Source organism: Anopheles darlingi, chromosome 2 (genome assembly GCF_943734745.1).
Source record: "Anopheles darlingi chromosome 2, idAnoDarlMG_H_01, whole genome shotgun sequence".
NCBI classification, from domain to species: domain Eukaryota; kingdom Metazoa; phylum Arthropoda; class Insecta; order Diptera; family Culicidae; genus Anopheles; species Anopheles darlingi.
The window spans coordinates 23,701,126-23,716,902 of record NC_064874.1 but is presented as its reverse complement, the minus strand read 5'-3'; the positions used below and the strand labels follow the sequence as shown (position 1 = coordinate 23,716,902).

The following is a 15,777-nucleotide window of genomic DNA, read 5'->3' as shown; positions in this document are numbered from 1 at the left end:
CTCCGATAGTTGGTAGCAACCAAATGCGTAGACTTGACGCATGCCGCAGCAATTTGTCTTTGATTTTTTGTTGTTAATTTCGCTTCACCCGCTCTCGTTTCAGGTCTGGTTTTCCTTGTATTCTTTCCCTGCATTCCATTCATCAACCCAGGATGGATCGTGTATTCCGTACGTGGTTCGGTTTCAGAATGTGTATTTCTTCTCATGACCAGTCAAAAGACCAACCCACAGCGGCCAGCGGAATGGCTTGGCCCGCCAAGCGCAGGCACGACTGAGAAGAATCTCACCGTCTTGCGATAAATTACAATGCGAGGTAAGAATGATGAATGAACAAAAATGTCCGCCGACCCCCGTTTTTTTTTTGCATGAGAAAGCAGCAACCTCCAGCTGCTCCTCGAAGCTCACACACTAGAGCGCGGGAACATTCTAACGATCGATTAGCGGGCGGTAAAACTGCAACCGACGGCAGACGATCGTCCATCATTTGGCAGACGACAACAACGCGGAGCTCAGCCCACGACCAGGCAGGCAGGCAGGCCGGCCAGGCAGCCAGCCATCGCGTAATGCAGGCACGCACACTGGTTGCAATCGGTTGCACTTCTTAGCGGCATTAGCGTTGGATTTTACCCACCAAAAAGAAAAAACCAGCTTTTGACTTAAGATACGCCAACGATCCGACGAATACCGGGGTCCCGAGAACGATACAATGTTTCGCGGTAATTATGGATTCATTCTTATCATTTCCATGGATAGCGTCTGTCTCTACATAATACATTAGGAGGATGCGCATTGGCAGCCAATAAATCCATTAGACCGCAACTTGAAATGCCGGATCGCGGGCTAGCTGGCGCCATCGCTTAAGCCCCCCAGCCGTGAGACGGTCGCACCGCATAAACTACCACCGACCGATCGCCAACCGATGGACAGTGTACCACACCTTCAAAGGAAGATCGATTACCGCGACAGCCGGACTCTCTCACGCTCACGGGCGGTACACGAAAATTCACTTCTTCACACACCCCTCCCCCCCCGGGGGCGGCATTCGCGTTTGAACGCGAAACTCCACACGCGCAAAGCACAGCCCAACAGTTCCATCGTGTTGATCGTTCCAAACACACTGTCGCATAATTTGCCATCTCCAGCGTGCAGACCGCGCGGATGATCATTGTCCACGGAGGCAGGTGGCGGTGGTGGTGGTGGTGCGGTGTTTGCCCGATTGCGAAATCAGAGCGCGAGCGCTTTGAGGGCGAATGGGGGACGTGGTGCTCTACGAGGCTTCATTTCATAATTTACGATACAATTGGGGCTGACTGTTTTGGGCTGGCCCGGAGAGCTTTGTTTTTTTTTTCTTTCTGTGCCCCTCGTCGCAGCGAACGCGCATTTTGACTAAGCCGCTGCGCCAATTAAGAGCATTAAGAGCAGCGGACCGGTAGCGGTGGCCAACACAAACCGGAAGACCGGACCGTCTCCGCTAATCGGATCACATAGATCTAGATTGATTGAGGTGAGGCTTCCCTCTCGGCATTCACCCGTGCTCTTTAACAGGATTCGCCAGTGTTCTTGGTTGCCACCAACCAAGGTTTGGGTTGACCATTCCGATCGGATTTGCGCTGTATTATGGAAATCTGCATCGGGCGACGCCGGCAATGAGGTGCAAATGGTTTTGTTTCTTTTCCTTTTTGTAGCCCCGATGAGGGATCCGAGACCGAGAGATCAGCAGCCGAGACCAGAAACAGCAGAATGTCAGCTGCCGCAGCTCTGCCGTGGAAAATCTTGGCGAAATCTGGGTGACTCTGCACTCTGCCGTTCAACGACTTGGGGCGAGAGATTGCTTATAAATTGGATCGTAAATTAACCCGATTATGCCAGCGTCGCACCGATTGGACCTGAGCCGGGCTGGGGAGGGGGAGCGGGACGGTAAAGGAAAAAGGGCGAACCGCGAATTAGCTCTCTCGCTCACACACACGCACACGCACACTCTCTTCACTCCTAGACGAACCGATCCGACGAGAACAATAACCAATTAAGGCCAAGGAGCAGACGCCCTAGAGTGACGGATGCAGGTCATATATACGACGACGACAACAACCCACCACCGACGATCCCACTTTGGGGCCGCGGGTTGGTAGTATCTGCTTTTCGAAACACCGGCCACGGCGGCTGGCCCCTAATGGCGTGCTGGCTGGGCCCCCTCCCCGGGGGCCACTCGTCAGTACGGTACGCGATCATCATAAACGATGAAGTCATGCCCAAAGCCATATGCGCATATGCAGCGTCCCTGGGACCGCTCTGGGCTTCAAAAACGGCCGGGTCGACGGTTTTGGGGCCGAAATAGTTGGCCTGATTTAGTCGCCCGGCGTCCGCGCTACTGTTGACCCAAGCCAGCATCCCCTCTTTAGTGGCCACCTGTACAAATAATCAATTGGTCAATGTCTCGCTTTGCTCCCCGAAGTCTAGACACTAAACTGCCTCGTTCGTCTTCCACTCCCACATCGGAAGTTTCTCGTTCCGGCTTGACCACTGCCACCCTACTCCAGATTCAGAGATCGCGAGTACGCGAGATCTAAAAACAATGTGTTCGACGACCTTCGACGGCCAGCCTGGACCGTGTGTCTGCACAATGTTGCACACAAAACGGGCGCTCCCAAAACCGAACGCTATCCAAAACAACGTCTTAATAGCTTGCCATAAATTGGTAACTTATTTGGACAACTCACTTGAGCCGATTCGACCTTACACCGAGCGCGCATACTGGCGGGGCAAACGCCAGTAGCAGTGCGGTTTTGCTTACCATACATCTTATCGATAGGTTAATGGGTTGCAACTGCGCATACACTGAGCGCGAGTGCAGCAGCAGCAGTAGCAGGAGCAGCAACAGTGCTGGCTAGTGGTAGGAGTTTCGAGGTGAGGTCGGGCGTTTGGTTGCGCTAACCAGCGCACACAGACCCGCTAATGCGTTCTAACGGAATTACTCGGCTGCGAAAATCAAACCTCTAGTGCCCCGGGGGCCTGTAGCGGATATCTAACCCGGAGCAGAAGGCAACAGCAACAGCAGCTGCAACGCTCGACATCCGACAGCCGTGTTAAGTGGCATGCGTAGCGCGATTAGGTGGCCACATCGGGTGGGACGACTAACGCAATGCGGCGTGTGTCTGGCGCTGTTTCAATCCGCTTCACTAACGAAGCAAGGGCACTACTGCGTGGAATGGCAAGGGGGTGTTTGCAGAAATGTCGATGTCTTGCATCTCTCGTGTATGATGCATTTCGAGTGATCGGACGGGATATCGGCCACAGACGGAAGACGACGGTGGTCGTTGGATCAAGCGTCACATAAATAATCCTAAGCTTTCACAGAACCAATACCAGGCCGCAGTCGCAGCCGCAGACAGAAGCGATGTCTGGGTAGTCGCGCTTATCGCGATCGACGCACGGGTGGGTGGATTAAAACCTAGCCAGATCTTCTCGTCTGTGTCGCTTCGGATGAACTGCAATCGTGATGGAGCCGCCAACTGGCTGCTGCTGCTGCTGCTGATGCTTCTGGGAGTAGCGTTTTTGTTCCACCAGAGCTGCTCCTTTCACCGGAGATTGGAACTTCCATAAGTTTACCAAAGTCTTATCGTCTCAGGTGTGTGCGCGAAAGGAGTCAGAACAGATCAGTTGATGATGCAGGAGGTTAAGGCCTCTAGAATATCACAAAGAACTCGCAGGGATTGGTCACTACAAATGCAAAAGAGACTAATTTTTTGTTTTTGATAAACTGCCGTTGAACAAATGACAAATGTAGTGTGTTGTGACAGGCTCCAGACCAAATCGATCATTATGCCAACCGTTGTCCAAGCATCGAACCGGCACACTGCCGGGAGTCTGAGCTGCACCGAAATCTGCCACCTCCGAGACTCCTCGCGTAGCTCGTCGCCCCAAGTGGGATTTGTCTGCACTGCTGCAAAGTTCAAGGCAACGGCGAGAGGCAACATACATAGATACCGACAAGCGCAAAGTCAAAAGCCTCGCATTTCCGAGGCCGCGGAGTGGAACTGTGGTAGTGGTGGTGGTGGTAGTGGTGGTAAGGCGCAATAAATTATTCACCGTTGGATGCATTGCGACAGGAATCGGATTCTGTTTGCCCTCGATATCGCGCGGACGCAGACAAAAAAAACGCGCGCGTGTAGATCACGCCGATGGGCCCAGATGGTGGATGGCGTTCTTGGTCGCTGCCGTGTGGCAGACTATCCGGCGACGGCCGCAGCAGAACGACGAACGACTTCTGCGTTGTGTATGCAGAAGCAGTGTTCGACAGACTGCGTAGAGAGGATCGGTGTTGCCAGGCCGGACGTAGCGCGCACAACATGAGCACGAAACCATTTTTCAACCATTCCAGTGTGTGGCATACGAACAGCGCCTTGGGGTCCACCAAGATCTCCGCTTAGGATCGTTCTCCGGTCGTTCTGCAACCGTGTAAGCCGTGCAAACGTCCGTCCGAGCGTCCGAGCGAGTGGTCCATAAATTAACCATTCTGTCAATCGATAAATTTTGCAAAGTGATAATTGCACAGCGCGGCCACACCATACCACACCACGCCGGTCCGTCGCTAATCGTTGCCACGGATCGAGCTTCCCGGGGGCCAGCTGTAACCGACCTGGCGTGTACGGGCATCGGAGTGATTTGTGTAGTGTTTGGGACCGATCTCAGATACCTGGGTGGCAACCTGGACCATCCCACAGGTTGAGGTTAGAACTTAGTTAGGTTAGAAGACACAGAAGCCAGTTACGTAAGGTCCACCACCAACGTACGACGGTGCCAACTCCCGGGAGTACAACCTTCCATAACCGGGAGCATGCAGTCTTGCGTGAGGCGTCCGTTGTTATGGGCGTTAGGCATCAGGAAGTCAGATGAATGAATCAGTTGCATGTTTACAACGTCAATTCAACGAGAGTTCTGACTAGTGGACGCGTGCGGACTCGTTGTTGTGACAGTTGGCATCACAGCGACGTAAGATCAATCGCTGCAGGAGAATACAGGTGGATTGAGCCAATTTGGGAAGCCTCCTACAACGTTTGGACCACACGCAATGCGTGGGGGGGTCATCGTGCCCACAATAATTATCGAACCATCTTCGTTTACTTCGAAACTCCCTTCGGAAATGGGTATTCTTCTCTTCGCTACTAAAACGATCAGCGTACGGTGGTATCATGAAACGAAGACTTTCGTCTTGATTTCATAGACCAACGAATCTGGCAATCCAAGCATATCCGTGGGAATGGCGACCGATGGCGAACAGTATGGGCATGGGGTTCGCCCATCATGATCTCACCGGCCGCCGTGTATCGATGCGGCGAGTCGTAAAAGTTCATTTCCCCGATTTACATTCGCAGAACTATCCATGATCTCAGCATTTCACCGTACTCGGGGTGATTTGGTGGTTTCGGTGCTCAAAGAAGACGAATGTTACATCACGGGCTTTATGGGTTGGCTGTCCGTGTTATGGCCACGTGCTTCGCATAGCGGTAATAAACTGTATTAGGAAGGCCAATGGCACACATGGTTTTGTGGAAGTGTGTCGATTTGATTATTCAAGGTTATATATAATTTCATCTTATCTAGCTGCTTTTATGTTTGAATTTAGGTCGCAATATTCTCTTTTGATTTATCGACATTTGAACATTGGATTCTGGTAACTGCAAATTGCGTTTATTGTATCTGAATAAAAAGAAAAAGACGAAAGGAACAAAGAAATTCCTTATTCCACATTAACTAACGCAAAGTCGAATCCAATATAATATGGTTCAACACTCTCGCTAACCAGCCGGAAACAAGGCCAAACCATTCCGGCGACATTTGCGGGAGGGACAAAAAAAAAGGTTTGATTAAATATGATACTGTCCTCGGTGGGGTTGCTTGGGCGTTTGGTTTGCGTCCACAAAGACGTAGACACACATACACACACACTCACACGCTTGGTCGGTCGAACAAGCTCATATTACATTCGATCGATGGGAACGGGATTGAAGGTAAAGGAAGAGGAAACGGGAAAGAATGAGTGACATTCAGCAGCACACGGCCACACATGAGGAGCTCATGCTGGGTTGCTAGCTTCGTTCGGTTCGCGGTCGGGGGGCAACTTATTCCTTCCAACGATAAAGACCACTTACGATGATTATGCGTGCGTTTGACTGGCTGAAATCGAGCAGGAATACCCTCACCCCCCCCCCCCCCCCCCCTTCCTGAGTCTCTCAGTAGCACGCATGAAAGATGCGGAAAAGACGCTTATGTCGGCGCAAAATTTCCCTTTCATTGATGATAACACATTGGCACGAGGGAATGACCGCGCGTTTCATAACAGTATTATCGGTCATACTGACACTACTGCGGGGAAAATGGATGATTTTCCTGTCGGAGATAAAGTTATTTGCCGAAGGGAATTTCCATACGGCTGACTTAACGGATTAAGCAACGTTTTTCGCTTTACTTTTCTTGATGCACATGAGTAATGGAGGCAAATGTAACCGCGTTTGCTATATGGAGTGTTTAACATACCATTAATAGATATTAACATTGTTATATTTTATTTAAAAAAAAACCGATTAACAAATAAAAAAAATACTAGAGTATATTTAGAAGACAAAACAGATATGTGAAACTTTAACATAACTCTTCAAGAAGTTCAAGTAACTCTTCTAAGCTCTATAAAATGCTTAATCAATCGCAAAGACCATCAGGCATTCACCATTTAACTCGATAATACCTTCATACAATGCCAACAGAGCAGACGATTCCAGTGGATTATGAAAAATGATCCTAATCCCCTGGAAGCCCATAAAAAGCAAGCACCACAGAGCGTACCTCAACCCCGCGCTAGGATAAACAAATCAAATCCAATATCCCACCCTCGGTAATCGTTTTGAACTTTGCTAAGCCCCTGTTGCAGGGCACGTTTCGTTTACAAAGTGTTAAAGTGAAAACCCAGGCCAGCGGTAGGTCAGACGAGAGGCGGATAGATATCGGGGTTTGTAACCGCCTGGAGGCGATGGATGGACGCGTGGTTTTCTACGCGTATTAACTCAATATGGCCGGAAGCGGCCCTGTAAGCCATCATCAAACGATTTTTTTCGAAACCACAATACACACAAATACCGCACACGGGCACTTACGTTACCGTCCGGTACGTGTTGGTGCAGGCGAGAAACCCAGACCAGACACTACCAGACACGATTGAGCCGGTAGTAGCCTCCGTGATTGCTCGACAGCGTGATATCTTAATTCCTGGCATGCAAAATTGGCAAAGAAGCAGAACGATAATTGAAAGCATATTGCAAGCATAGCACAATATCGATGATACTGTGCGGGAGTCCGTCTACAGTAGCAACCATTTTGTGAATGTCGGGATACCTCACGCTGAGAATCGCTAAGAAGAAGGATTATCGCGAACCGACTGACTGCAACACATGTCAAACTGGTCGGATGATATCCTTCAGAGCGTGAAAACACAGAACTGAACGACTTGTAAACCAATACCCGGGATTGTCAAAATGTGAAAACAATTAAAAACCTTCCGAATCTTGCGTGATCCATGGACTTAAACGCCACTTTTTTCCGTCTTCAAATATTCGGTCTAAGGCGATTGCATCTTCACATCACGTTCTCCCGCTGGCTGCTCGGTATATCGTCTTATATGGCTCAAAGGATTCGTGGAAAGCTTCAAAAGTATGCGTAATGCGTGCGAGGAGAAGATGAGGCTCAAAACAATGCGTTGCATTCGGGGTATGCGACGAGACTCGACGCGTCTCCCGGTCCCGGTAATCACGAACTTAGAACTGCGCTTCCACGCACCACGCACCGAGACGAACGCTGGTACGCGCAGCGCGGTTAAATTGCATAATCACTATGATCAGCAATAATCTCGCTGTAGCTACAGACACCCCAGGCCAGTCCAGGCCAGGCCAGGCCTCCATCAGTTGCTCTTGAACTTGCTGATGGAAGCGCCGTTTTGCGTTCCCTTATCGGCACTGACTCCGATTCCGTGACTCTCTCTCTCTCTCTCTCTCTCTCTCGCGCACAACGAAACATCTCGGCAGACGGGGTGCGCTTATCAAAACCCATCTGAATGTAGCCGATTTCATTATTCAAATTGATTAAACAACATTCTTGGCTCCACACACCCGCCCCGGGGGCCGGGTAGCGATTGAGATAACAAACACGCCAAGCGCGCAGCGGCTCAAATGCTCAAAAACTTACGGAACGGAATACAACAAAGTGATGACAGGGGCAAGACACGGCCAAGTTGCAATCAGGACATGCCCCGCCGTCGCTGTCGCTGGTGCTGGTGCTGCTGGAATGCTGAAACATTCTTTTGCGTCCAAATAAAGCGAACTCGAGCGTAACTTGAGCAGAACGCAGAAGCAATGCTGGTGGAAGGCCAGGCGAGGCCTGGTGAGCTCCACAAATTGGTAGCTGGAGCCGAGCTGGATACTGGCTTCCGTGGATACGGTGCGGTCGCTACTGCTGCCGCTGTCTCGTCGGTGCGCAGAAAAATTATGCTTTAATGATGCACGATGTTCCCTTTTTGACATTTCCTCTTCCTTTGGTGCTGCTTGTGGCCCTTTTTGGGGGGTGGGGGCTTCGGGGATGCCAGGTTGGACCGCAAATCTCCAGAAGCATCGAAAACCACGCGAGCCACGAGCGGTCGCTTAACGCGCGGAAGCACTCGTCGTGAACGGAGGATGGAATGTTTATCATTCTTCACCCGGCAGTGACCGTACTTAGCGGTGGTGCGGCATTTGCTTCGTTTGACCGTTGTGGGTCATTTGTATTGCGCCAGAGTTTCTTCTCGTTGTTCTTTCTTTAGGAAATCAAGGCGTCATCGGGATGCATTGCACCGGGAAGACACGCAGCAAGCGAAAGGGTTCGTTGTCTGCATCTTCTGCACTTTTAGCTTCATTTGCTAAGTACCTCGGAAAGAAATAATTTGGATTTAATCCTCCCAGGTCGAATTCGGTCAACACATTAACATTGGAGACCGGTGCCATCAGAAGGAAGTCTACATTCCATGACTCATCCCATGGTTACCAAAACACCAAACGAACCGCCATCACTAAACGCGAAAAGAGGGTCCTCATACTCCTCTCAATTTCGACAGTCAGGTCAAAGGATTTGCGCCGTCGCTCCTGATTGCACCACCGCTCTCAAGTGATGACCAAATTCGGACGAGAGCACATTCCCTGCAGTACAGTGGAGTGCGATTCCCATGCCTCGAACCACTGCACCATTGCGCGGTATGCTGCAAGCAATGGAATGGAATTTTGGTTCGATTTCACATCGAGTTCGATCTATTGTTTATGCTGCTGCTGCTGCTGCTGCTGCTGGTGGTGGTGCTGGTACGGTTGATGTTGCTTGCAAATTTCCAATCGTGCCGGCATCGATGAGCGGCACTCGATGACTCGACTTCGACCAAACAAAACAAAACAAAATATAAAAAAAGGCTGTCCAAATCACGACCAAACGCGCGGCGCGATCGCGAAAATGATCGAAGATTGACGGTTTGATTGAGATTAATGAATCAATAAAACGATGCCTCATCACGCGCAGCGCAAGGCAAGGCAGCGCTGCACAGTATCAATGCTGCGCCGGGACCGCGCCAGGAATCGGCTAAGCTCCCAAAGGGGACGAGTAAATCCTTGGCGCGGAAAACCGTTCAGGCACCACGACTCGAAATGCGCAAATCATCGGTACCCGTGGGGTTCACTGTTTATGCTACTAATGGCGTTTCCACGCTGCACGCGGAAGACATCGATACCCATGGCTCCATGCCGCGGAAGCGTCGATGCAAGGGACCGAGAGCCTGTGGCCTGTCAAGTGCCCCGATGCGGTGCGGTGACCAGACCGGCCAGCCGCCGTTTGGAAGATAAATGGTTGCCGGCCCGGCCGGGTTTGGTGCGTCTGAAGCGCACTTGCACCACATCCAGATGAACAGCAGTTGTTGCGTGTCGAAGCAGCCGGGCACCGGTATTTCGAGCTCCTTTCGTTAAGTGGCCGGTGGCCATCGTGGCCACACCAAAAAAAAAAACAAAACAAAACAACCGCCGGGAATGCAATTTACGGTGCATTCGCTTCGTGCGTTGTGCGCGATGATTGCTCGAGTGTTTTCGTGTGCTTCACACGATCACGTTTTGGACAATTTGGTGGATCCGGGAAAAAAACGATGCGAACGGTGCGTTGCAGGGGAAAGGGGATTGTCTCAAGAATGTTGCTAGACTCTGGATTGGTCAGATTTTAGAAACAATTATCAGGCCTCCTCCAAAACAATTGGCTAAAATTTGTTTCTTTTCCAATGCGTTTGGCTTTGTATCCATATGTACGTTGGCCCCATACACGGGCGAATTGTTCGTCAAACATCGAGTTAGTCAAACAAATTAAAAATGATTTCTTGGCCTACCTTGTCCGATGCTACCGGTATCCGGCGATGTATCGCTGTTCGGTGGCGTTTCGAACGGTCGCACCCGCTCGGACTCCACCAGTATGCCCGTTCCGGGCGATGGTTGCAGGTGCCGCATCAGGGATTCCACCGTGGTCGCGGTGGTCGGTGTGGCAGGTGTAGAGCTCCGTATTAACCATGGTTCCGTCGCGGACTGACCGACGCCAAGCCAGCTAAAACAGTGCACCAGGACCGCGACGATTATCACGAGCACCACGAATATTATCACCACCGAAGAAATCCGCTGCCGCGTTGACGAATAGCACCGTGTTGTCATTATGACGATGATGCCCGACTACGATAACGATACTTTGTGGCACACAGACACACACACACACAGCACACGCGCACACACTTTATAGCACACTAAACTTGGAGGGCGCATCCGCGGCCGGCTTGGCAGCTGGTCTGGATTTTGCCGCTCAGCTGCAACGCCTTACCGCCGGAACAACACTCGGAACTGTCAGCAGCGCTGTCAACGGCTCTCGGTGGGCCACGGGCGTTGGTTTATGGTTGCTGCTCGATGATCGTCGCTGTCGCTGTCGCAGGTCCCTCTCCGTTTGCATCACCACTTCCTGCATCACACAGGTGTCGGCCTTTTGCCCCGGGGCGAGATGAGCACCAACGACGCAATCACGGACGCGAACGGGGGCCGTCTGGGAAAATGGGAACAACCAACGAGAGGAAAATTATTTTAAAAAAAATTTAAAAAAATAATAAAGATGAAGCGAAAAATGTCGCTTTCGCTGTGCGCTGATCATACTCCCCCCAAAAAACAAAACCCACGCAAGCAGCATGACTGTCGCCAATGAGATGGGTTTTCCCCCACCCGGTGGACCGGAATAAAACCGGAAAAACGTCACGCATCGCGTAAGCACGAACGGAAAACTACTTTTCATCCAGCAGGCAGGCCGGCAGGCCGCAGGCAGGGTCAAGCGGAAAAACGCGGTCACTAGAGCTCGCTGCACGCGACCGGTGCACGAAAATAGGTTTCGCGATTTTTTCGGCCGCAGTCCGTAGTGCGCAGTCCAAGCGGAATTCATGAGACGACGTGCCACGGTGACAGGCGAACTTGGCATCGTTTTCCACGGGCACGGGCACGGGCAGTCTCATCGGTCTACAAAGAAAGCACCTGCAGCCGGCCCAAGCGGTCCACGATCCGTGCACCAGCGTGAAGGTCATGAGCATGTGGAGCGAGCGGAAAATGACGACGAAGGAGGCGAAGAAGATGGCATGTCACCGTGACACGTTGGTTGGAGGTTTTCATTTCGCGTATCGAGGACGTGTATTAATTATTCGTTTCAATAAATAACGCCCGAAGCAATTAGGCCAACAACACGAGAGCGTAGAGTGAGCTGCGAGTGAGATCGCGGGGATCCGAGAAATCAGAAAGCGACATCTTGATGTGGGGTGGCCACTCTGAGTGGTTTTACACGTTTTTTGGGGCCTTTTTTTGCTTGGAAGAAAATGTCTACCACCGGTACGTCGCAATTCCCTTTTTGAACCATTTGAATCATGGTCCGCTATCCTCGAAACCTGTTTCCCATGTTCAACAAGCCGATGAAAAGATGAAAAGATGTATTAAATTTAAAATAGCTCCATACCAGGAAGCTGACATCAGCACCTTGCAAGCAGTTCCCATGCCCCCAAATTGGGGATCACGAAATGAACGTTTTCTGCGCTTCATGAACGATCCCGGAGGAATTGAGTAATTCCTCGGAGAGCACTCAAAGTGGTAGGTCAGCTAGGATAGTGCGTTAACACACACACGCACACACACACAACCGCCAGTTAACTACACTGCAAATCAGACGATTTTACGAGAGAGTTTATAATCAGAGCACGAAACGACGCTGGCTTGCAGCTAATTGAGTTTAATTAGATCTGCTGCTATGGGAGGTCCATGCCTTCCGCGATCGAATCAAATACACACACGCACAAACACACAACCAACATACGAAAAAAAAAAACGGAAAGCGAGTGTTGGCGTTCGTTGGTGGCGGTTGTCGAGGGAGTTCCGATTGTTCTTAATTTGGCGCCACTTGAGCGCGTCCTACACCAGCCACGTCCACGGCCACAGCCGCTGAGCATGTGATGAATAGAGTCCGCCGCGTCCATGTTGCCGTCCATGCTCGATTTAACGTCGTGCGTCGATCGGTGCCTGGACCCTGGAGGGCGCGCGCGCGCGCGCGATGACGAAACTGTTGACTCTCGCGTTGTTGGTTGTTAGTTTTTTTTTTTGGGAGGAAAAGAAGAGTACAGAACATGTTGTTTGCTGGCTACCGAGGAAGCGGGAGGGGGGGATCAAGAATATATTGTTTGGATCAGACTCTGGGTGCACGACACACAAGGGAACCGAATCCCGGGCCTGGCCTGCCCGGACTTCCAACCCTAATTGATCGTACCGCTTGGAGTGTGCGCCCGAAAACGGCAACATGTAACGTGCGTGGGGCTTTGCGCAGCATAAACAAACAAAAGTCCCGAAGCCCACCTAGCGCCGGCCAACCAGCGGTCCGCAAAAGAATCATTGAACCTCCGAAACGCGACGCCATCGACGACGACGACGCCATCGACGGTTGCCCAGCAGAAGAATTACAAAAAAACACGCAATCGCATGCAATCCGTGGGGCGTTTACGACTCCCAGGATGGTGGCCGCCGGCGGGCATCCGCATCATGGCCACGACGACTTTGTTCGCTGCGGAGTGTAATGCGCGAGATCCCTGCCGCCAATTAATAATCAATTATCTACCGAACGCTCGCTCGCTCGCTCGTTGGCTCGCGAAACTGATCGCGAACGTCGATCGTCCGTCCGTCGCATGCGGCATGCGGACATTAGAGCGCTTCGATGGTCGTCCGCGCGTCGATCGCCGCCCAGCAAAGGCAAGCCCAGTTCTCGGCCCCGTTCGCAAAAAAAAAAACCATTCCGCGTAGTATGATGATGCCGCGCGCGCGATCGCCCGCCGCAGGGTCGGGATCGTGAGTTGGCGATCAAGTGAAAAGTCAAGTTCGAGGCACGCCGGCCAAGAAGAGCGGGAAGGGGGTTGTTTGGGAGGTGGAGCCGGTGAAGTGCGTTGACGTTTAGACCTCGAGGGCACACCAGCCGCAGTGTGTGCGAGCGCGCTCGCGCGCGCCAACGCGTTCAAGTTCAAGTTCGCTCGAGATCGGTCAGCCTGATCGCGGTCCGGGACGCGACACACACACACACACACACACACAGCAAGACGGACGAGTCGGTTGCGCGGTTTGGTATTGGACAGACGAAAGCGAAAACACACTGTCCGTGTGTCTTACGACGATCGCTCCTTGACCGCGAGAGAGCGACAGAAAAAAGAAAGAGAAAATAGGAATGGACCAATAAGATCGGAATGGGTTTGCGGTTTTGGATTGTTGCGATTGCGATCGTGAAAAAAGGGCGCTGGCCGGACAAACTAGTCATAGCCAATGTACCGCTGGTGGCGGTGGTGCTGCTGGAGCCGATGTGATCCGTCGAGTTACTCGGATGCCGTTCCAGTGTTCGATGCTGCAACTCGGTCTGTGCACCGAGTTCATCCAGTGCAGACGTGCATTGCAACCCCGATGGTATTTCCATAGAAGTTTCAGCATAGTTCATGACCTCTTCGTCTACAGAACATAAAATAATCTTTTCTACCGGTTTATACCATTTTTCCGGCTCAACCAGAATCATATCTCAAGTGTTGCTAGACTATAAATTTTGTTTTTGCACTCAAACAAACAGCAATCACTTTGCTTTGTTGCTCCAATAGTAGTAAGGCGGTTTTGTAGAGCTAGGTTTGCATCAGATTGTGCAATCATGGAAAGTTAGCAGATCCACCTAGAGGCTTATAGTTCCCGTCCTGTTTTTTTTTCAGGTATTGTTCGTTACAAATTTTCATTTTGGATTAATATTTTATTTTTATCAGGTGCTACAACCGACGAACGGTCTTGGCCTGCCACAGAAGATTCCGCCACCGTTCGCGATCGACTGCCGTCAATTATCGAAGTCGAGATTCCTGCTATTCTGGCGTCAAGTCAATGTCGAGCACGTCGCTCCATCTCGATTTGGGTCTACCACACCCTCTCTCTGTCCATCCGGAAGGCCTAATAAGATTTTACGGGCTGGGTCGTCGTCTGCCATTCTCACGACATAATAAAGTTAATTTTTCTTTAATCTTTTTCGGTCTTTCTTCTTGAAATATACGACTCGTCCGTTTTTATACAAGGTACGACATCTAAATTGTTATACTACTGTGTCCAAAAAATAAGGTGACACGGTGTCCAAATTGCCCGCGTAAATGGATATCTTTAGTTTTGTATTTTTTATATGTTGTCAGCACTGTTATTGACAACCATGGCAAGTTTCACGTCAAAATATTCACTAGTGTTTGAGATACGTATTTTTTTGTGAACTGCTAAAAGTGCATTCTTCGTTTTTCTCCATGTCGCAAATTTTTAAACAAGGAATTTGCATTAAAAATATTTTTTCTGCTGCAAATATACCAATGCGAATAGTACAGTATGTCTTTAGTGACGATACTACGTCAATAAAAATTATTTACACTTGGTGGAAAGACTTCCAGGAGGATCGGAAACGTTTTGAAGAGGAAGAACGCTCTAGATGACCACCAACGACAAACGATGCAGTTCACGTCCAAAAAATCAAAGATTTGGTGTTGGAAAACCGTCGATTAACAACAAGAGACTTTGTTGATGATATTGGCATATCAAACATATCCGCTAATTACATTTGGAAGGATGTTTTTCATCTTAAGCGCGTCAGTGTTCGATCACGATAATGCACCATCTAACACTTCGTTGGTTTTCTGTGACTTTTTTGCCATCATTTTCAATAGTATCCTTCCAATAAAACCGTATGCGCCTGATTTGGTTACATTGGGCTTCTGGCTATTAGACAAGCACAAAATTTCGTTCCGGGGACACTGTTTTGACAAGATAGAGCAGATTCAAGCCGCTGTGAAAAAGGTGTTGAAGGCCATTCCTAAAGACGACATTTTCGCGTGTTTAGAAAACTGGAAAATTCGTCGGCATAAATGCATTGTGTCTGGGAGGGATTACATTGATGGCAAAAAAATTGATTTGGAAGAAAAATTAAGGAACTTTCAAAATACATCCAATGTCACCTTACTTTTTGGACACAGTAGTACAATGCCACTTATTGATAATTCACTCAGAATATAATATCGATCAAATCAACCGCCTCCATTAGACAGACAAAAAGCGGATACTATTTCGGGAGTAATAACAGCCTCTTTTCTGCAAACTTCTTTCATCTTGTAATATTTATAAATCT

General features: G+C 50.1%; 1 protein-coding gene across 7 annotated transcripts in view; it reads right to left on the bottom strand.

Moving 5' to 3' along the window:
* LOC125950169 (A disintegrin and metalloproteinase with thrombospondin motifs 15) overlaps positions 1–15,777 on the bottom strand; it is a 140,436-nt gene that overhangs the window by 71,340 nt on the left and 53,319 nt on the right. For all 7 annotated transcript variants that reach the window (XM_049677879.1, XM_049677873.1, XM_049677876.1 and 4 more), the window contains exon 2: positions 10,430–11,124. In XM_049677879.1, coding sequence (XP_049533836.1) covers positions 10,430–10,745 — 316 coding nt within the window. In that variant the 5' untranslated portion in view covers positions 10,746–11,124. The remainder of the gene's footprint in view (positions 1–10,429; positions 11,125–15,777) is intronic.